Source organism: Folsomia candida, unplaced genomic scaffold, assembly GCF_002217175.1.
Source record: "Folsomia candida strain VU population unplaced genomic scaffold, ASM221717v1 Fcan01_Sc012, whole genome shotgun sequence".
In the NCBI taxonomy this organism is placed as follows: Eukaryota; Metazoa; Arthropoda; class Collembola; order Entomobryomorpha; family Isotomidae; genus Folsomia; species Folsomia candida.
This window is the reverse complement of record NW_019091204.1, coordinates 4,392,811-4,416,706: the sequence shown is the minus strand read 5'-3', so window position 1 is coordinate 4,416,706 and position 23,896 is coordinate 4,392,811. Positions and strand designations below refer to the sequence as shown.

Here is a 23,896-nt window from a genome sequence, read left to right as displayed (position 1 = left end):
ACACAAAACGTAGCTTTATTTTATAACATGGCGATTACTTTTAGATTAACTTATATATCAACATTAAGATGAGCCATTGACTATTATAAAATATGGAAGAATGTTGTAAAGCCGACTACTTTATTCGAACGTAAATTTCCTCGGCTCGAATGGGTCTAAATTGTCTTCTTTTTCCTGGCTAAAAAATCCACTTAATTAATGCCACATCTCACATTCACTGGCTAAAACAGTGTCACAGGTTTGACATACGACTTTGCCATGCTTTAGTCACCCAAGTGTTTTTCAACCAATATAAATACATATACCTATATAAGAATTCGTATACATACAATGTTTCATAACCAATGTGATCGCCCATATGTACCAAATATCTTAAAATCATAGATTTGCATACATACATTTAAAACCTTAAAATTACCAGTTAAAATTAAATCATTAGTTACATAAATCAATAAAAGTATTCACGGCGACAGCACTTAATACATATTCATATATTGTAAAATGATACCATATTATAAGGAACGAGGATACAGACTGGGGACTTTGAGACATTGAGACAGAAATTACATTTACAGAATGAACGCTAGCTTGCATATATTTTCAAGCCTAAAAAAATTGCGTGGTTGAACCACGCAAATCCCCCGACGAGATGCCCCATTATCTAATTTGTCAAATATGTATGTACATATATTAATTGCTCATGAAACTATCATTAAGTTACTCATTTAATTATGTGATTAATAAAAGCTAGAAGCACTCACGGATCCATCTGTAGAAGCTTTTGTGGATTGAAAGATGAACAATGGGGTACAATCCAATAAAAAAAAGCAGACTTTGGAAATTTTTCCCTCGTTTCGTTTAAGTGGGTACTTAACTTCGATCATGAATTTGGTATTTCGAAATTGTGTATTATGAATTTTCAGAATTTTTTTTTACGTGTGGCACGGGTCATCTATGGGGGGTTTATTTTTCAGAAACTCGGAAAAAAGATTTATACAGAAATGACCTTCGCACCCTGCGGTCCGGTCGAGGCGTCATTTTAGACCCAATTTAGAAATCATGTAAAACGTTCAAGACGATGGTTTTCCCTGTGCACATATCCGATTTTGATGCCGTTTGGATATGTGGTGGCCATAGGGTCGTGAGTTATGAGCCTCGAAGGGCTTGACCCTATGAGGCAAATTACCCTCGTTACACCCCCTGATATGAGCAAAAACAGGTTATACTCTGTTTTCCGTTGTTTAAAAAAAATCACCAAAAATCCATTTCTGATTCGATTTTCGTATTTTATATATTAATTTGATCCTAAATACTTGCTCTATCATATCTGCTATTAAATTCAATTTTTTGAAGTTTCGAAATTTTCGAAAATGGGCCATTCATAAATTATGTTAGGCGAAAGTGGGGGGAAAGGTTCCAATGTGACAGCATTCCTATGTGACACATGTTAAAGAGGGATGGAGGGTAAAAAATCACGATTTTTGCCTCACATTATTTATGAACGGCCCCAAACTTTCGATATTTCGAAAAATTGAAGTGTTGACTTTGGCGTTGAAATTTAAAAAAACAACTAGTACATCGTAATATAATTCGTGCAAGAATATTTATCGGGTCCGTGAACGAGGTCCCACATCATGGCCTCCCTCGCAACGATCACACCTACAGAAATTAATTAAAAGTATGACAATTCGCCAAAAATTCAATTTTTAAAGGGGTTTGGTAATTTCATATTTTCTTGATGTATTTGGGTATGAAGGTCGTGGCCAGAGCCGTGCCGCGAAATTGTCAGGCCTGGTATGAGCTTAAGTGCCGGGCCCTTTCATAAGTTCAATATCTTCGATATTATGTTATCGTTTTCGCTCCAGAATATTAGAGCATTCTGGAACGAAGTAGATAATATTCTACGAGTATTAAGAGCACATTATTTTCCCAGTTCCATAGGAAAATGGTGACATTTACTTGCGCTTTTAACTCAGCCATATTTTTGAAAACATCGGCGGGACGGAGAAAAATCAATTATATGAACCTAAGTTTCATAAATATGCGAATATGACATACTTTTCGCTACTTCCCAAAGCTTCCTGAACCCTTTGCGATTAATTACTTTTCTATCCATTTTAAAAATTTGAAAAAGTGCCAGACTCATTTCGAATTGGCGAAAATGCAGGTCCCAAAACTCAATTCCTTTTAGTTCTTAGACCACTTATTGTATTATTTCTTGAATTCAGGACATATTCAAAAACATCCAGTATGGTGAAAACCCAACGGTTTAGCTGAAGATACTTTTAAAATTGTACCAAGCGGTAAGAATAAAAAAAATAATTGTAAGCATTTGGGCCTGAAGCAGTCAGACTAACAATTCGATGACGCCAGCGGTCTAACTCCGATTTTAACAAAACCACGATAATTATGGAACCTTAGACAAATACTTAATAGAAAACGTGTTTCAGGATTTTTCACAATGCTCAGTTTAAACGAAATTATAAAGGAATCCGTCAGAGACAATTTCCATTTTGACCGTGACATTTTCTCGCGAGGGAGAAAAATACAGATTCTGGCTTACGAATTCCATCATAATTTCGTTTAAACTTGAAACGCGTAGACCTAAAACGGTTTCCTCCGATTTTGACCCGACCACCTTTAAGTTACTCACACACTGAAACAACCCGACCCGTAATTTTCGTTTTCCTGAATGTTCGCGTTTTCGGGTGTGACAGAATTTTTCAATACATTTTCAGCCCATTCAGGATTTTTCAAAGTTGTTCATCTTGAATGTTTAACGCTATTTTAAAAGTGAAAGAACGTAGTGCTCAAAATTACTTCCATAAATTTACAAAAACTGTGTTTCCAAAAACTTTTCAAAATTTGTATACAATTTCGGGATTTTGAAAATATGCTCCAGACCAGAAAATCCTCAAACTCAAAGTTTTTGAAATGTAGAATTTTCTTAAACTTAATATAATTCTTTGCAAAAATGTTGTTTCATTTTTTAAATAGGGTCAAAATTTAAAAATTTTCATCACTTTGAAAAATCCAAATTTGGCTGAAAATGAAGTCAGCTTATTTCCTTGTGTGAGCAATTTAAAATTGGCCGCGTCAAAATTCGAGGAAACCAGTTCATGCCCACGCATTTTAAAGCGAAATTATGATGGAATTCGTAAGCCAGAATCTGTATTTTTCTCCCTAGCGAGAAAATGTTACGGTCAAAATGGAAATTCTTTCTCACCCATATAATTTCGTTCCTATTCCATATAATTTCGTTTATTGTATGAAACTTGTCATGTAAACTGTACTGGTAATCATCTTGCTATGTAACTTGAACAGAATGTTAAAACCTGTCAAATTGGTTAGTTATTTCCATGAATCGAAGTTCGTAATATTTGTTGTTTTTGAAAAATTGAAGTTTGATATGTAATTGTTTTACTGTTAAATGATGCAAAATTTTCTTGTCGTACTCTATCGGCCGCTTGGCCCGAAAGAGTGGTGAAATAAAGCAATACAATACAAAACTTATAATTTCGTTTAAACTGAACATTATGAAAAATCCTGAAACACGGTTTCTATTATTTGTAAAAGGCTCCATAATTGTCGTGGTTTTGTTAAAATCGGAGTGAGACCGCTGGCGTCATCGCATTGTAAGTTGAGAGTCAGTTAAGTTCATATTTACCTAAGTTTGTCCCTGGGTTAAGCTAAATTTGCCCCCTATCAAGGAACATTTGAGTTGCCACAAAGCATATTTTTGGTTTCAAGAAATTAGGTAATACATAGCATGCCCAGGCTACCTGTAAGTAGCTCTTAACTTTAAAACCGTTGGAGATAATAAAAATCTGATAGGTGCGTTGGATTCGTCGTGCGATTTTGCATAAAAACCACTAATCAATTTTTTAATTATTACAAAGCATATCGACAGGGAAAATATTAAAGGCACGCGGGCGGCGATAATTTTTCACCAAAAAAATGAGAGGAGAAATGGCGAATTTGAAAAGTGTGACAGGAATCGAACGTGCACTTTAATTTAGTCCAACGGACTATAAAAACGTTCGTGGGGACCAGGTCGACTAAGAACAGTCGCAGAACAATTTTTTGAAAACCTACAAGGACCACAACCATCGTGAAGGCGCTGAAGTTCAGAATCCGAAGAAATTCTAGAAATTCTACCGGAAAATAGCCTCACAGCTGACAGTGTCGATGCACTTTATCCATCGAGTGCTTAAATTAAACCTTGGACTTAGGGCTTTGAAATGTGGTACTTGTCGAATGCTGAACATCCCTCAAAAGAAAACCAGATTAAGTAACTGCAGGGCCGACTTGAAGCGGTACGCTCCAAAAAAGTGAAAACGATTCTGTTTACAGAGGAGGAGATTTTCATTGTGGAGGAATTTTTTAACAAACAAAAAGACCTTGTCGGCGCAGAATATGTCTAAGACATCCCCAAATATAGAAAAAAAGGTCAAAAGTTCACCACATCGAGGTCTTTTGATCATTTTGGCAGGTGAGAGCAAAATAGGGCAATTCCGCTACATTTTGTCAAAAATGGGGGGAAGGTGATGGAATCAAATTTCTTAAAATATGTTTTCGAGTCCGTGGTACATCCCCTAAATGAGATCGTATTCAATGGAGTCGACTGGACCTTCCAGCAGGACTCGGCACCAGCTTTTATTGCAAAAAATGGTGCAAGCGCGACCAAAAAACTAAATTCCGAACTTTATCTCCAATTCGGAATATCCATCATACTTCGTGTATTTCAATGCCAGAATTACGAAAGCTGGTCAAAGTTCGGGGCAAAGGTGTGTTCTAAGCCTCATATAAGTGTGGAAGTTCTAAAAAAATGGTTGACCACGGAATGAGACAATTTGTCGAGAATTCAGTGCGTGCTTTAATCAAGGGCTGGAAGCCGCGTCTTTAGCGCTGCATGAAATCGTGGGGAGGAAATTTAGAAAACTAAAAATTGTTTTCTACTCAAAAATTAACTGGCTTTCCAGTAAAATTTACTAGAAATTCATAGCATGAAAAATGTTGAAGCTACAGCGTTTCATTTCACTACCAGTTACGAAGGGCCACCCTGTAATGTAGTAACTCTTTACATACACAGAATTCCTCACAATCCCACAAAATAAGTATAATATGTAGCATTACATATGTCGAAATTGTAACTAAAAATGGGTAGCCATGAAGTGATCCTCTCCGATTTTTACCCTACAAGTCACAAATTTTAAATTGCTCAAGCTCAGAAATAAGTCGACCCATACTTTTAGGTTTTATTGAATGGGCTTAATTTCTTTTTTACTTAATTTCTGAATTAAGTTTCAGCTAAAATCATAATTTAGCATATTAATTAAAATTCGAAAATCAAATATTAAAATTAAAATTATAAGTACGTTAGCTCTAAATTCATACAAAAGTGGAAGCCAATGAAATTCATACACAAATAATTGAACTTGAAAAACAAATAAGATCTAGCAGTTTTGTGTTAGATGTAAGAAAATTTATTTGCGTGGAATACTTTTTTGTAAAATCTTCAATGCTCAAGAAAGTCCATTATATCTAGTGTAAAGGTAGCGACCTGGCCCGGGCCCTCGCGGGCCCCGGGCCTGGTATTTTGTACCACCATATACCACGGTTGGTACGGTACTGGTCGTGGCTGAAATTATTGCAGAATATTTTTGATAAATGTTAAAACAACTTACTAAACTAAATTTCCAAGTCCAATAAGGGCAGCAGATTGGAGGAGCTACTGGGTTGGCTACACAGGAAGTTCTCCGAGGACGCGACACGTTCTGTAATAAATATTGCGAGTTTGCCAATTAATATTTACATTTTATCCACATGTATAACTCAATTTTACTTTGTGTTCCGAATCGTTTATTAATTTCATTTTGATTCCCTAATTAAACTCGAATATTAGTCTGGTAAATTTACTGTGAAACAGAGTGTTGAAAGTATGAGGCTAATATATAAATTGCACGATCCATTTAAAACGACACCCTATTTATGGTGCACTTTGACCTTTGACATATCTCCCCCATACCAATGTCGAGGGGGGTCTGTTTTGAATTAAAAGTGAGAATACATTAGTTCCAGTTGTAAAGATCTACAACATATAAAAAATTCGGGGGAATTGAACTGATAAACATTTTCGCATATTATGACCCTTCAAGCGCCCTTGAGAGGTCAGTAGTTGACAGCAGAGTCCAAGTGTGATACTCATTTTTATTCCTAAGGCTAGCATCTACTCAAAAATATATGACTTTTGGCGTGTCGATAGGGAACGATAGTGTGACTTTTGACCTTGATTTGTGTGACTTTAGGGATCTGGGCTATGTCAATTCGTCTAAAGATCGTCAAAATATAAAGAAATGTAAAGAAATTTGAGGGTAGGAAGGTTTCCCGTAAAAATAAGATTTTTATTTTGTGCACAATATCGTAATTCGTCCAAAATTTACGCAATTTTGGCTTGACACCCTGTTTTTGGTCATGAAATATGTGGTTCGAAATTACGTGTAAAGATTTTTTCAAATTTTTTTCAGCGTGGGCTTTCCTAAATACTTGTAGGGTTTATATTTAAATAAGGCTTTAGTAATTTTTAACCGGAAATGACCTCTGCATTATGTGGATGGACATAAGCGTGCTTTTAGGTCTCATCTCGTAATTCCAGGGGACATGTCGCGGGACGGTGTTCCCCCCGTCATTGACGGATCTGGATGCTCTTTGGATATGTTGTAGTACTAATGTGGTACTTGAATCGTGTGGGAGGGTTTGGCCATATGAGGTCATTTGAACCCGGCACACCCCCCGCTTAGGGCAAAAAAACGGAAGGTCTCAGTTTTCCATCGTTTAAAATATCAATAAAAATACATTTCTGTTAATGGAGGTTAATAACCTCCCTAACCCCCAACTTATTTTGATCCCATGACCCCAACCACACCCACTCAGACATGAAAAGACGAAAACTTGAGTTAAAAATTCGCAAACAATTCTAATTTCCATTTGATCCTGTCAAATTTTGTATTTTCTTGGAACGAGAGAGCCATTTCATCACCCGTCTCAGCAAACCGAGTGTTTTTGAGACATGCAAAAAATATTTTCATGCATTTCTGGTCGTGGAAGAAAATAAAATAAAATAAATTGAATTGGATGTTGCCTCTGAGAAGTAGACTACCTATCTGGAAATTCGTTACTGATATTTTGCTGGATTTTTTAAGGACAATTGAAATTTTAGTGAAGGGATTACCGAGCGTAAACTGATCTTTTGCCAAAAACTAAATCCGGGAGGCCAAGGGCCCTCCAAAATCATGGTATCATCCGGGCAAATGGGGTCAGCAAACTGTTCCGAAAATTATTTAAAACTCCTAATTGTTCAGAACACTCTAACTATCTCGAGATGGGTTAATAACGCAAAAGTGATCGATTCTCAGAACATGTTACAGGTTCCCGGAAATTTGACGAAGAAAAATGTGGCATTGCCAAACTAAATATGTAATCATTTAATCTCATCAAATCTAACCGAGACAGAAGCCGTAGGGACATTAACATATTTGGATAGAAGAGCGACAGGTTTATAAAATCGGCATAAAAGTGGGGACATATAAACACACTCGGATCCGGGGACTACTGTGTATGTATATACATATATGTGACCATAATTTCGTAAATTATGAATTAAAAAATATTCATTGCAAACTTACTTAAAGGAATTTCGACGTGGCGAGACAACTACAAACAAATAGAAAAATACATCACATAAATAATATTAGACATTTGACATTACATATTTACATTTTCATTTTCAAGCATAAGCAAAAAAAAGCACGTATCATACTAATTAATATGATGTTTTGGTATGACAATGCAATTTGATGATGTATGTATGCAAAATGCGAAATCGTAGAAATACGCCAATGTATGCGAAAGATGTAGAAAGATAAAGGAAGAAAGATAGGAAAATTCAGAGTTAGAAATGTGACGGGGGTATATGCAGTATGTATGAAATATGCAATATTTATGAATTATGAGGCAGGTGGCTAACTCCGAACCGACGGATTGTTACGCCCACCTGAACTGTTTGAACTCTAACCCAAAATCTGTCGTTATTTCGATGTTGTGTTGTCCTTCTTCAATCATTTTTTAAAAATAAATTTTCGTAGAAATCTTTAAATCTGCCTTCTCTGAGATGTCCGCCAGTGCCCGACTCCTGCGCAACCACTGTGCCCAGATTCTGAATCTTTAAGTAAAGTACTAACAGCGGGTTCATTGCTGGCCTTCCCTAAGAAGGTCAAAGTCCAATAGGGCTGTCAAGTCCAAAGACTGATGGCCAAGGGACGACCTTCAAACTTTCAGCCAGCAACATACTAGGCTGCGTTCCCTTAACAGTTGAACTGTAATTTAAGGATGCACCTCGATAGGGTGCAATACCACGTAGCGTTGTTTTCAGCAACCAGGTAGGTTGAAACCACTGAAATGACATGAATGCCCATTTTACGTACCTTTACTCTTACTGCACAAATCCGGAATCCAAACTGACCTGTAAAAATAATCATTAAATCAAGATTCAATTAGAAATATGTATGTACGTTGATTTCATGGTTTTTTTCGAATTTTGAAAAGTTTATGAGAAGTAAATTTTTCTTAAATGTACATAGTTCTGAGCAAATATGCTGTTCCATTATTTTTCAAGATTGAAAAATGTACAGCATTTTGAAAAATCCTGATTTTATTTGAAAATATTTGGAAAAATTTCGCTACATGAGAAAGGAAAACGCAAAAATATTGGTGCGCTTATTTTCTACGTATATGTATCTATGCATCATTCATGTAATCTTTATATTTGGGATCTTGCACAAGTATGAAGTACTACTTTTTGGGCTTATCTCATGTGGTTATCTGCTTTTACTTGCCGTAACGTCTTCGTGTGGCATTTTATTAATTACAAAGCTGAAGAAGGAAAAAAAGCTCACAATCAATCAATCTCAATCCAGACATTTCAGCAATTCTAAACTGTGTACAATTTTTGCAAACTTACAAAAATCGGCGTTGAATTGTCTCACAAAAAAAACTGTGATACGAAAAAAAATGCTGTGTAAAGTCTTCAAGTTAAACAAAACATAAGTGCTTATCGAATCTCGTTAACTTATTATATGAGGAGATGCCCAATACCAAACCAAAATAGTAAATATGTACGAAAAAATCAGTGAAATTAAGAAGTCTGGTAAAATAAAAATAAAAATATTGTGGAAAATTAATTTTCTGAGTTTCATATTTATGTAGGTATTTATGTAGGCTGTGCAAATTCTATAAAGTAGTTTTCTAAGAATGCCAGAATCAATATTTTCTAAGAATGCATTTTCTAATTTTGCCAGGTTTATAAAATTTCCATGCAAAATTCCCCCCCCCCTTTCGCTTAACATAATTTATGAACAACCCCTTAATTGTGGGGGTGGCAATTTGCAGTACAAATTGATAACATAAATTTGCACAACCTAACAATTTTCCAGAAAAGGTGTGTGTATTAAATACCATACAATATCACAGTTAAATGAACCTAAAATGTATAATTTTAACCAAGACACCCCACTTTCGGTGAAGAAGTAAGAAATTTAAAATTTTGTGTGGGAATTTTCGAATTTTTTTTTCAGGGTGGGCTTCCCTACATACCCGTAGAGTTTATATTTTAGTAAGTCGGTCAAAATTTTGGACCGGAAGTGACCTCTGCGTTATGCTTAAGTGTCAAAGCGTGGTTTGAGATGTCGTCTCGTAATTCGAGATGACATATCGCATGATGGCTTTTCCTCTGTGATGCACCGATTTGAATGCCCTTTGGACATATCGTAGTACGAGGGGGGTACTAGACTTGTGTATGGGGGTGTGACCCTATGAAGCCATTTGGGCCCGACGCAGCCCCCGATACGGGCGAAAAATTGAAAATTTTGGTTTTAGTTTGCTTAAAAAATCACTAAAAATCCAATTTTTCTCCGATGTAAATAGTTTTTGCATTTTATTGATCCTACATAGATTCTGAATTATATTTGGTGTTAAATTCAATTAAATTTTAAATTTTCCAAAATTTTGTGTAATTTAGAAAAATTCGAAATTTCCAAGCCTTTCTTTTAATATTGGGTAAAAGATAGCAACTATTGCCTGGGAATATAATAATTCAATAATAAAATATGCATCGTACACACATGTGCACATGGTTTGACATTGTAACCCCATTTCGCGACTGCCACGCCCACTTAAGTAGTAAAAACCTGGTTTAAATCTTGCAAAAAAATCAGTTTTGATCGGATTTTGGTAATTTTTACATTTTCTTGAAACGAGCAAGGGAAACAACCTCGCGCACGTGGTTAGGGGAAGGAATTTGAGTTTTGAGATAATGGTATATTTATAATTTACGAAATTGTGAAAATTTTGCGAAATTAATTGATTTAGAAGAATTGAGATTTGACAAGATATTGGCTAAATAAATTATATTTGCATAAATATGTATGTACATGAAAACACCGATTCCGAGTGGTAGTTGCTTGCAGAGTATTATTCATTAATAGATAGAAAATAACTTACGAGGATATGAGCCTGCACCTATCGGGACCCAACCTGGGAAAGTGGACTAGAATGATACGCCCTGTAACATTGTGAGAATGCCAATTGTTTTTTACATTTTATGCATCCCTGCTCAAAAAACTTTCTTCATTCAAAGTTCAGTCATCCTTATTTCTGACTGAAGATTTTCATTAACAATCACTCATTTTCTTTCAAACTCATTTCATTTCACTTCATCTGACTTCATTTCTTACTTCGCCCTATGTATTAAGCATAGGGTGAAAATTGAAATGAGTGAAAATTTTTTTCATTCACAGTCATTCATCTGAAATGACGGAATCTTTCACACATTTTCATTTAAATCAAAGAAAATTCATTTTCATTCGCTATCATTCTCTATAATAATCAGTCACATGAATGAAAGTGAACAGGTATGCATGCAGCATGAGAAATACATAAATATGCAAGTGCAAACTATTGTATCTTTTCATTTTTAAATTGAAAATTTCAATTGGATCATCCCAAAATGGAAATTGAGGATAAAACTAGTAATATTTTGTATCCAGAAAAAAATGTTTCAAGTATTTGGAAATATAATTCTACTAACAATAAATACTCCATTTATGAGAAACGATGACCTTTGACCTGCCAACATTTCGACCTCAACAACAAAGTGAAATTTAACTAAATTGTTCAATTACTAAGTATCTACTACATAAATATGCATAAAATATTGTGAAAAATCAAAGCGACAAGTATTTTTCTATACTAACAATTTTCAAAATTCGAATTCAAAATTGACCTGCATTGAAAGGTCAATAGTTGACCATAACTATGCTACATATCATTTCTCCTTATGCCATCAGCTTTCCAAAAATATACGACTTGCAGGCGGTCGAGAGGGGACGGTTTGGTGACCTTTGACCTCAAACAAGGTCACTTCAGGGGTCGGATCCTATGCAACGTTTGGTCAGACGTCGAAATGCACAACATATCAAAAAATTTAGGAAATCTCACAAATAGACCATTTTCCAGAAAAGGTATGCCACAATATGCATAGAATTACCATATAATAATACTCCAATTTCGGTGATGAAGTAGGTCATTTGAAATTTGGTATGAGAAAATTTCCAACTTTTTTTCAACCCTGCGGACTCTCAAGTTATGGGGAGTCTAATTTTCAGAAACTCGGTCCCCAAATATGACCGGAAATGACATTCGTTTCCTGCGGAAAGTTCGAAGCGTCATTTTGGGACTAATTTAAATCTGGGGTCAAACGCTTCGAACGATGTTTTTTCCTGTGGGCGTGACGGATTTAGGTGTCCTTTGGATATGTGGTCGGACTAGGTCCGTGCCGTATGAGCGCGGCAGGATTTTACCGTGCGACCCAATTTCCGCTGGTTACACCCCCTGACTCGAGCGAAAAAGAGTGAACCCCAGTTTTCCCTCGTTTAAAAAATCACTAAAAATCCATTTTTGATCGGATTTTGAAATATTTTGCCTTTTGTTGATTCTACATAGTTTGTTATGTTATCATGTTTGATATCAAACTTAATTTTGGAAGTTTAAAAAAATAGTGCGACCTTCAGAAAAATTGGAAGTTTCAATGCGTTATTTTTGATATTGGATATAATAAAGCTACTTGGCCCTGGGAACAAAATAGGGCAATAATATAATGCATGCATGTGACCTGGTTTGACCTCACATCCCATTCGCGGCGGCCACGCCCACATAAAGTAGTAAAAACCTCGTAAACGCTGGCTCAAATCTACCAAAAATTCAGATTTGATCGGATTTTGATAATTGTTACATTTTTTAAACGGGGAAGTGAACTACGACCTGCGGCAAGATAGACACGACTGCGAGAAGGAGTTTGACTTGATAAAATCCTAAGGAATTTCCGAAATTGTAAGGATGTGGCGAAATTAATTGATGAGAATCTAAGTTTGACGTATGTATGGGTAGATTTCGATGGCTTAATAAAATAAATGGTTGTATCATACAACTTGTATGTTTTGGCTGAAGTGGTTTGCAGAGTATTTTAAATAGATACAAAATAACTTACTTTTTCTACTAAAAGGAGTGAGATAGCCTTTACGGAAACGAAACTGCCTTTGTAGATATTCGCTCTGTAATATAGAGAGAATGACAATTAGTTCGCAGTACATATGTACAGTTTATGCATGCACGTTCATTTTACTCTACGCTAAGAAGAATTTAATAATTTATTTATGGTTTTATGGAGCGTGGGAGTATCATAGTGCGATAATACATACAATAAATATATGCATGTGCACGTGGTTCTCCCGGCGGTCATGCGCATATATGTAAAGCGTCGTAAAATCTGGGTAAAATCTCAAAAATCTAGCGTTGATCTGATTTTGAGCATTTTTACATTTTATTGAGACGGAAGTCAAACGAAGCATTGCAAACGTGAGACATGCCTAGGAGAACGAGGTAGAGTTGCGATAAGGGTATATAATTTACGAGATTGTGGAAATTTTGCGAAATTAATTCAGGAGAATTGAGAGTTGGTAAGACATGGGCTAAATAAAACATATGTACAGATATGAAAATAGCAAGTCGTGGCTGGAGTTCCAGGAGAGTAGAGTATTTTTGATCAATAGAAAAAAACTTACTTTAATACCAGGTATGTACGAGAGTGGGCCTGACCAAGTGGGAGTTAAAGCAAGCCTTCGTAACAATGATATGGCCTTACACGACCTGTAATATTGTGAGAATGCCGCTTAATTACTATAATTTCTGCATGCAACTTCATTTTATATGATTTTTTAAGGTCAATAGTTCATCGCATATCACAAGTGTGCTATTTATTATTTTTCCTAATGCCGTCAGGTTTCCAAAAATATACGACATGCAAGAGGGAGCGATTTGGTGACCTTTGACCTCAAACCAGGTCATTTCTAGGGTCGTATCCTATGCACGTTTTGTTCAGACGTCGAAATGCAGAACATACAAAAAAAAATGCAAAAAAGTCTCACAGGCGAAAAATTTCCCATTGTATGTATAATATAACATGCATACCACGTACATATATAGAATACCATACAATATCCCAATTTTGGTGATGGAGTAGGTCATTTTAAATTTGTTGTGAGGAATTTTCCAACTTTTCTTCAACGCTGAGAAATCTAAACGTATGGGGAAAAGTTTTTTTGCCTTTTATTGATCCCACATAGTTAGCTAATCATGCTAATAACAAATTTGATTTTGGAACTTCGAATTTTGTTTCAAATTTTGTGCCCTTCAGAAAAATTCGAAATTTCAAGACGTTATTTTTGATATTACATACAAAAAAGAAAATTATACCTGGGAATATAATATAATACATAAATCTACACATGGTTTGACCCACTCGCGGCGGCCACGCCCACATAAAGTTGTGAAAGCATTCTGGTTAAAATCTCACAAAAACTCTATTTTTGATCGGATTTTGATAATTTTTACATTTCTTGAAACGGAGAAGTCAAATGAAGCCTTGCACAAGTGAGACATGCTTAAGAGGAGGAGTTTGAGTTCTGATAATCGTATGTACGCAATTTACGAAATTGTGAAAATTTTGCGAAACTAATTTGGAAGAATTGACATTTGTCAAGATATGGGTAGATAAACATGGCATTAAAATACACATAGGTATGTTAGTACATGGAAATAATAAGTCGTGGCTGAAGTTGGTTCGTTGATGGCAGACAATTTTTTTATGAATAGAAAGCAACTTACTTTAAGTACGTAGATGTGAGTAGTCCAGATGGTCGCCAAACAAACTCCCAAAGGGATCCTCCAAAGGACAGGAATATGACGCAAGTCCTGCAATATTTCGAGAATGCCAATTACTTTTTACACTTATGCGTACAACTTAATTTTGCTTGGAAGAATTTCTTAATGATTTCTATATATATATGACGATCTCCACCATCTATCGGCGGTAAAAAACGTCTCATTTTATTTTCCGGTGTTTTAGCTCAAAAACCTGTTCACCGGGTTTGAACTATTCGATCTAGTCAGTTTTTAGAATTTCCATGACCCCCTAGGTGTAATTGCATGGGTGAAAGCACTACCTTTTCGACAAAACTTGTCAACTTTCTCCCTTCATTGTGAAGCAACCAGTAGGCCCAGTGCGGGCAAACTTCGTACGAACAATCCCTCGGGCATGCTTTAGGGTCGTTCGGAAGCGCTAGGCTCTACCTGTACTCCTTGACCTCAAAATGACATTAGGTCAAGTTACAAAGTTGGCTCATTCATCACCATTTTTTAAATAGCTCGCATTTCAACAATCCTAGATGGATGTTCTTTATATTTGGTGAAAACTGATCTGAATGAGATGGGTTTTCAGAATCATTAAGAATTTTGAATTTTGTCCAAGGTCAAACAATTTTTACTCACTCACGGAAAAGGTCACGAGGTCAAGTCTCACATAGCCCCCTATGTGTGGTATCGTTGGAAAGGTCTTGGCGGGAGGATTAAGAATATATATACTTTATGGGCACTGGCACCACCCCCTGACCTTTAAGGAGCCAGTAAGTATTATTGACTTTTAGTTTTCCATGTATGCGGGCGTTAACATAGGAGCAGATTGAGAGCTAGCACAGCAGTTGGATTGGCGAAAACTCAATAATATTTACTGGCTCCTTAAAGGTCAGGGGGTGGTGCCAGTGCCCATAAAGTATATATATTCTTAATCCTCCCGCCAAGACCTTTCCAACGATACCCTCTGCAACAAAACTTAGTCCGATTGATATCATATGGATATGAAAGGAGAGACCTCGGTATGTCCGTCAGACATCAGTCTATGTCCACAGTGTGTCATTCAACTTCCCGTCTGTGTCGCTATTCCGCTGTTTTTGACATCGTAGTGATGTTCGTTTAGATATCTTGGGAGACTCAGTATTTGACATGATTACGATATATAAAGAATATCCCTTTAATATCCAAGGTACATCGCAACATGATGTAAACAAGATACGAGCTGGACCTACATATATATATACTATTTAGGTTTATTATTTATTATTCAAACAAATTGTCTTATTAAACATGGTCCCTTTACAAATACATTTGAAAATAAAATAAACGATTTAACTGTGACATTAAAGTTACAATTTCTAAGGCTGCGTAGACTTGGCCTTAACCTTCAGTCTGTCCGAGGCGTGTTGAAACCATGTAATCATTGCCTTATTGACTTCTTTCTCAGTAATGTTTCCCCTCGCAGTAATCAAATCTGAGTAAAAAAGGATGACAGTTATTGACATATTAACAAACATGCTAATCATTTATCCAAAGATTTTACCAAGCATGATGGAGTAACAATTAGTGGAAGAGTAGTTGTGATTTCCTTTCAGTCCTTTGAAACTCACACTGATCGCAAGCTTATCGTCCATAATTTTTTTCAACATGCTACCTACAATTTCGCCAACCTTCGTCGCTCCACCACGAGCAAAATAGCGTTGCTAGAAAATAATAATTTGATTAATTTTTGAATTAATTACATGCTTGGGTAACATATGCATGCATGTATGTATATACCAGTTTAGCCTTTGCCTCATTATTCTCTTCCAAAGAGTCATCAAAGGTTTTAAATTCGTTCCAGGTGCAGAATGATTTTGTCAGAATGGGTGGTCCCTTGTCCTTCGCTACAAGTTGTTCCTTTGCCATATTATCAAGCTTATTGCTTATATTATTAAGGGTGTGCTTTATAATTGACACATCCTGCAAAAGTTTATCCCATTGTTCTGAAACCAAAAACATATTTATCACCATCCAAGTTAGGCAAATATGAAATTCCGTGCATACATACCTTTCGGAATGTTAGTAACAAACATTGGAGTTGATGATCCTGTCAAAGTCCATTCCAGAGGATTTGTATCGCCTGGCGCTTCAGAGTATTCCACATTTATTTGAGCGACAGAGTTCTTATCTCCAATTTCTACAATACAACCGAATGAATTCAATTTCGTATTATAATTAACTACCCTGATGTATTTGTATTGTAAATTTCATTCGCCCAACCTGCAATGGTATTATTTCTGGATTCGAGGTTGGAACTAGTCGCGAATTGGACGTCGTCGTTATTCGCATCTAACATTTCATTGTCATTATCTGACTCACTTGTTCCAAAATTGGCAGATCCGAATCGCAAATCTGTAACACGATTGTTAAGAGCTCACCAACGGGTCCAAGTGTAGGCATTTTATCAAAGGAAAAGCTTGACGGCCCCCCTGCGACTGGATCCGAAATTCGTTCGGCGTGTCCTGTAAGAAAATATATAACACATTGCGATGTATAAACCACAATTCCAACAAACAACACCACACCTTTTTCAATTATTATTGAAGTGTCACTCTCAGAGCCTGCATCTTCTCCGGCATCGTCGATCGGAACGCTCTGGGTCGTCCTAACTCTGAACCGGTTATCATGGACCCCGTCCCCTTCACAACTGGACAGGTCAGAAGTCAGCTCAGATTGTGGCAACTTTACTCGTGCTTCTTCGTATGTTTCTGTAATTATTTTACAAAAATTTGGAATCGAAAATTTGAATTAAAAGTTGAGATTTCATAAATTTCCTCACCGAATGCATGTAAAATTCTGGCTTCGTATCTCTTAAATGTTGGCTTCGGATCCTTCCCTGATTTTACGATGGTGGCAACATTTTTTCCTGAAGGCCATGCGCACGTTGCATTTTCATAGTACGATTTTGGGACAACAGCGACTTCTTTTTTTCCAGCGTCGTTAGTTTCCACAATGTAAAACATTTTACAGCTGATGAATTAGTGGAAATACTGCAATATAACCTGGCGAAGACGGAAAAACAACACACTTTAAACAAGACGCACAAGCTGGGATTTTAATTGTATCGTAAGAATTTTCGCGAACGCGAAATATATCCACCGCCTTAGAACTGCAGGGGTGAGAAAATAACGATTCTAGTCTATAATATTGCCGACCGTAGAATATAATAGAACCACTCGTCTTGTCTACAAGAATATTTAAAACACGAAATAGCAGTTTCCTCTTTGTTAGTATGTATGTATCACGTTCCAAGCCGCAATTTATTTTGAACTTTTCTGTTGAAAATATTCTGAATTGATTAATGTAGTCAATATCTTCTTCCCTAATTGGGCCACGAGAATGAGGAGCTGAAGGGCCAAACTCGATTGAATTTGAATTTTCTAGCAGAAGACCTTTTTCGAGCAATCTATATTTAAGTTGCTCAAGAGGTTTGTAGGGCGATCTGATTAATTTTCTCAGCTTCCCTAGTTTATTTTCAAACTTGAAAGCACTAAATCCGTCAAGGACACCGAGCCTTTCCGAATCCGCTGCCAAGTGTAGCAATACGTGGACGTTATATGATACTCGATCCTCGCCGTATAATGTTTTAAATCCTTCGACAAAGTAGAGAAGAAGTGAATTTGCATAACTATTTAGTGATAAATGATGGATTTCCGAACAAAGAATTCTCGTTGCGAGTGATAGACTCAGGAACAAATTAAAATTTTCGGAAAACAAAATGTTTTTTAGAATAACTGCGCCGGCGTAAAGCAGGAAAAATCTGAGTTCTGTGGCTTTCCAGCGGTCGATCTCATTAAGCGACCTGGGTTGTCTTGAGAATTCGGTAGGTGTGAAAAGCCGAAATTCAATTAATTTTTCAGATATCTGACATTGTTGATGAATAGATAGTTTATATTGTGCTCGTTTCTTAGTTGTCCACATCTTTAGTAATTTTCTGGTAACACCAAGACAGATTAGATGCATATAATCCGTAGGGAAGGCATTTATCATGTCCAAGCCTGGAATTTAAGTTAGGCTGGTTGATGAGATATGATGTTCTGGTTGCAGATTTGATCTAAACCCAAGGTTAGTTCTGGCAGTGCTAGTCGAATTAGAATCTACAATGTCGTAATAGCTCATTCGTCTGCTTATGCTTTTTCCTTTTATATCACATTTATCACATCCAAAGAATCCATTATGTCCTTTAATTCCTAGTAAAAAAGCTTTGGCTGGCGCATCGCAAACAAAACTTTGAACGCTAATTCCTAACTGTCGAGAACTATTTATATCTTGTACCAAATTTTGTACATATTGGCTCACACTACTTGGCTTCTCCGGCCCACAATAAGCCCCAATCACAAATGGTTGGAATTCCAACCCACAAAAATACCCCAAAATTGGCCACATGGTTGTTCCCCGGCTTTTGAATACTTGAGTCCATCAATATTGATTTTGAGTTTTAAGGTTCTTTTGTCTGGATGAACATGCTTGGCCTGACGAATGTACTGCTCGAGACCAAAATGAATGTATTTTCCAGGTGATATTTCCACACATTTTACATCTGCCTTGATCGGTTTCACAAGTGTTCTACTGTCAGCCGGAAACGATTCAAAGCATTTGTGGGTTCGCAAAATTTTTAAAAGACCGGTGAGTTGGTTGTGCTTAATGGAATAATCGATTGCCCAAGATTTAATTTCTTCTATTAATGGTCGAAAAAGCACTTTCTTCACGTCTGCAGCTGAATTTTCATGTTCACTATCACTGTTATGCATACACTCTTCATCATAACTATCACTTTCACTTGATGATACGTTATTGTCCTCTAGATTACAATCGTTGCGAGTTTGATTATTATTTTGTGGGAGTACCGAACTCGATGTTGGCTGAATTGCTACCTGCGTACTAGTAAAAGTATTTTTTGGAATACTTTGTGTTTCTTTCTTGGCTAGCTGTTGTAAGCGCCGCTGTCCAACCACACCCTTCCGCATGAATATTATTTTCAAATTCACCCTCACTTAAATAAACCGAATAACTGAAATTCCGACATTACCTTATTAATTAATTGTCGTTGAGAAGAACAATGACTGGAATCGAACTGAAATCAAACTCAACTACCACAACTAAACTCGTGCAGTTTTGAGTTGGCGCTGTCAGTTTAATATCATTTTTAAACATGAAAAAGTATATCACATAAAAGAAGTCGAATGCACATCATTAAGACAATCTTACACGACATCTCGGGTAGACGTGAAAATGGCATATTGTGGATATAGTGACGTCACCCATGTCCGACGGCAGAAATCGGAAAGATATCAAATGAACATCTTTCACCTGATATCCATCAACATCACCCGTTGACACGAATATGATGTCTAATGGACTAGCCTTGTTGCAGGGGACCACACATAGGGGGCTATGTGAGACTTGACCTCGTGACCTTTTCCGTGAGTGAGTAAAAATTGTTTGACCTTGGACAAAATTCAAAATTCTTAATGATTCTGAAAACCCATCTCATTCAGATCAGTTTTCACCAAAGATAAAGAACATCCATCCAGGATTGTTGAAATGCGAGCTATTTAAAAAATGGTGATGAATGAGCCAACTTTGTAACTTGACCTAATGTCATTTTGAGGTCAAGGAGTACAGGTAGGGCCTAGCGCTTCAGAACGACCCTAAAGCATGCCCGAGGGATTGTTCGTGCGAAGTTTGCCCGCACTGGGCCTACTGGTTGCTTCACAATGAAGGGAGAAAGTTGACAAGTTTCGTCGAAACAAGTACTGCATCCTCCAATGCCACTACATGTAGGGGGTCGTGGAAATTTTAAAAACTGACTAAATCGAATAGTTCAAACCCGGTGAACAGGTTTTTGAGCTAAAACACCGGAAAATAAAATGAGACGTTTTTTAGCGCCGATAGCTGATGGAGATCGTCATATGTATTAGGCTTGCAGTGAAATTTGGGAAATTTGTTGCAAAAATAATGAAATCCACATTGCGTAAAGAAGGTCAATTTTAACTTTCATATAAATTTTCATGTAAGCATAAATTTGTCAACTTTACAAAGTTTACGCATACATATCCGGTGACCAATTCAATGAAATTTGCTAATGGCTAATGCTCAAGTTTAGTGGAGATACATATTTGCATAAAAAGCAGAGTGACAAGTATTTTTCCATAATAGAAATTTCCATGAAAATTCAATCTATGCCCCTTTGACCTGCATTGAAAGGTCAATAGTTCATCGCAGACCCCAAGTCTCCTATTCATTATTTTTTCATTTGCCCTTAGCTTTCCAAAAATATACGACTTGCAATGGGTCGAGAGGGGACGGTTTGGTGACCGTTGACCTCGGTTTGGCGTCAAACAAGGCCACTTTGAGGGTCGGTACCTAGGCAAGTTTAGTTTAGCGCTCGAAAGGCAGAGCATATAAAAAAATAAGGAAAGTCTCACCGGCGAATGATTTCCCATATGAGGTGTGATATAACATACATACATATATACATAGAACACAATACAATATCCCTACTTCGGTGATGAAGTAGATCATTTGAAATTTTGTGTCACAAATTTGCCAACTTTTTTTCAACGCTGGAAACTATCAATGTATAGGGAGTCAAATTTCCATAAACTCGGTCCCCAATTCTAACCGGAAATGACTTTCGTTTCCTGCTTAAAGTTCGAAGCGTCATTTTGGGCCCAATTTAAATATGGGGTCAAACGCTTCGGAGGATAGTTTTTCCTGTGGGTGTGACGGATTTGGGCGTCCTTTGGATATGTGGTCGGACTAAGTCCGTGCCTTATGAGCCTAGCAGGGTTTTACCGTGTGACCCTCCTTCCGCCGGTTACACCCCCTGATTCATTCGAGCGAAAAAGGCAAAGCCCAGTTTTCCCTCGTTTTAAAAATCACTAAAAATCCCTTTTTTATCCGATTTGAAAAGCTTTTGCCTTTTACTGATCCTAAGTAGTTTCTTAATCATACAAAATTTGATTTTGGGGTTTTTAAAATTATTTCAAAATTGGTGACCTTCAGAAAAATTCAAAATTTTAAACCATTCTTTTTGATATTGCAATATCAAAAAGATAAAGGTACATAAAGGCACACGTAGCTTTCTTATATATTGGATATAAGAAAGCTATGTGTGCCTGGGAATATAATAGTGCACTAATAATGTATGCATGTGCACGTGGTTTCACCTGATAGCTCCATTTGCGGCGGCCACGCCCAGATAAAGTAGTGAAAGCATAGCAAATTCTGCTGAAAATCTTACAAAAACTCCGTTTTTGATCGGAATTTGATAATTTTTACATTGCTTGAAACGGTGAAGTTAAACGAAGCACAAGTTAGACATGCCTAAGACAATGGGTCTGAGTTATGACAATCGTATGTAATTTACGAAATTGTGAAAAATTTGCGAAATTAATTAGGAAGAATTGAGATTTGACATGATATCGGTATATACATATGTTGATTAGCCTGACTAAATAAAATGCACCTACATACATCAGTGAATACAAATACTCAGTTGTGGCTCAAGTTGTTTGGTTGATTGCAGTTAATTTTTTGGTTAATAGAAAGCAACTTACTTTACTTGAGGTCAGCGTTTTTGGGCCCGTTCAGACCTGATTGTACTCAAAGGGGATAGTTGGGGATTGACCCTGGATCCTTAAACAAGCTCTGCAATATTTCGAGAATGCCAATTACTTTTTACATTTTATGCGTACAACTTTATTTTACTCGTTGCTAAGAAGAATTTAGTCATGATATCTATATATTTTTTAGGCTTGTAGTGAAATTTGGGAAATTTGTTGAAAAATAGAATGTTGAAAAATGATTAATGAAATCCACATTAAGTAAGATAAAGAGGAGGTAAGTTTAAGCTTTTATAAATTTTGATGTAAGCTTAAATTAGTCAACTTTACAAAGTTTACACAAAGGACCAACTCAATTTGCCGTTACATACGTATCATTTTTGTTGCCGGTAAGAGATCACAGACTTTACACAGTATAAAAAGTATACTCAAGTTTCATCCAGCATGAGAAATATGTTCATACATATATATTCGAGATTCGACTTAGTTTGCACGTGCAAACTAAGTATATATATGTATATATATATGCGTTTTTTTGCATTTGCGTTTGGATAATCCCAAGATTGACATTCAAAACGAAACAAGGGTGGTCATGTCATACTTATGACTCGTATCGAATCACTTAAAATCGGCACTTTATAAACTCTACAAAATTACAGAAATATCGGACACCTGTAATGTTTTAAATGCCTAATTACTGTTTCATAAGTTTGAATTAGCTACAAAATTTACGCAAATTTGAAAACTCTGTAAACTTGCAAAAATTAACTTAATAAAATTTAGAGTTAACGAGACACCAGTTGGCCGACGCGGCTGGTAGTTTCAAGCTAAAATTGTGACGCGATTTTTTGTAATTTGAATTTTGGTGAGAGGATAGGGAGGGGTAAAAATTTCAGAATTAAGGTGAGAGGAGGGGGAGGGGTAAAAATGTGAGAGATTTGGTGAGAGGAGGGGGAGGGGTAAAAATTTCAGAATTATGGTGAGAGGAGGGGGAGTGGTAAAAATTTGAGAGATTTGGTGATAGGAGAGGGAGGGGTAAAAATTTCAGAATTATGGTGAGAGGAGGGGGAGGGGTAAAAATTTGAGATATTTGGTGAGAGGAGAGGGAGGGGTAAAAATTTGAGAGATTTGGTGAGAGGAGAGGAAGGAGCAAAAATTTGAGAATTTTGGTGAGGGGTGAGTGAGAGGTAAAAATTTGAGAACTATGGTAAAAGGAGGTGCGAAGTAGAGGTTAAAATTTGAAAAATTGGTGAGAGGAGGGGAGATGAAATGGGGGAAATTTCAAAAATCGGTACGAGGAGAAGGAGGGGTAAATATTTGTGAAATTTGACGAGTTGGGAGGAGAGCATGAGACCGAAAAAATACCCATCAGAAGACCTTTTCATACTATTTTGTTACACATTTTTACATACCGATACATATGTACATACTTCGAGTCGAATAACTATGCATTTACCCTATAATTTAGATAAACATATAGTTAAATATTTAATGGTAAATTTTCCAAAAATATATATATTTTGTAAATATTTCAATCATATGAGACAATTTTTTTACTCTTCAAGCCAATTTAACTACAGAAAATCCTGAGTAATATGTACATTCAACATTATACAGCTGTAATTTTTATGGTTTTGTTCCCACAAATTTTGTAAATATTTAGACTTTTTTCTTAAATATTAAATACATATTTTAGCGAATTTTGCACACATGCATTCTTATTCCTCCTCTGCTTATCATGCATAAAATAGGGACTTACACAAAATAGTACTGGTAGGGTATGCTTCTTACACGCCAAAAATAACACAAGAATTTCCTTTTCGAGGTTTCAAATAAAAGGTGGAAAATTACTTTGATTGTTGAGAGTGAGCGTACGTATGACTGACAGATTTTTGTATTTATTCGATTACCGCACCATAAGTGACGCAAAATTCCATGGTGAGCGGAAGGGAGCACGTAACACGTGAAATCTGAAAATGACGTGC

At 36.4% G+C, this 23,896-nt stretch overlaps 1 protein-coding gene across 2 annotated transcripts; it reads right to left on the bottom strand.

Annotated features, from left to right (window-relative positions):
- On the bottom strand, positions 1 to 23,804 carry LOC118437118. Of its 2 annotated transcripts, XM_035855916.1 has the most exons (10): positions 23,671 to 23,804; positions 21,906 to 21,996; positions 17,123 to 17,345; positions 16,869 to 17,051; positions 16,722 to 16,805; positions 16,564 to 16,632; positions 16,352 to 16,480; positions 16,081 to 16,286; positions 15,845 to 16,004; positions 15,569 to 15,775 (listed from the first exon to the last, which is right to left on the bottom strand). In XM_035855916.1, exons 3-10 carry the CDS (start codon positions 17,304 to 17,306, stop codon positions 15,660 to 15,662), a joined length of 1,131 nt encoding a protein of 376 aa, XP_035711809.1. In that variant the 5' UTR covers positions 17,307 to 17,345; positions 21,906 to 21,996; positions 23,671 to 23,804; the 3' UTR covers positions 15,569 to 15,659. The 2 variants fall into 2 exon arrangements, 1 of the variants encoding a protein (XP_035711809.1); XR_004835879.1 differs by lacking the exons at positions 15,569 to 15,775; positions 15,845 to 16,004; positions 16,081 to 16,286; ... (3 more) ...; positions 16,869 to 17,051; positions 17,123 to 17,345 and adding exons at positions 1 to 1,659; positions 5,688 to 5,777; positions 7,686 to 7,713; ... (2 more) ...; positions 13,176 to 13,260; positions 14,278 to 14,364.
- Between the last annotated feature and the right edge of the window lie 92 nt (positions 23,805 to 23,896).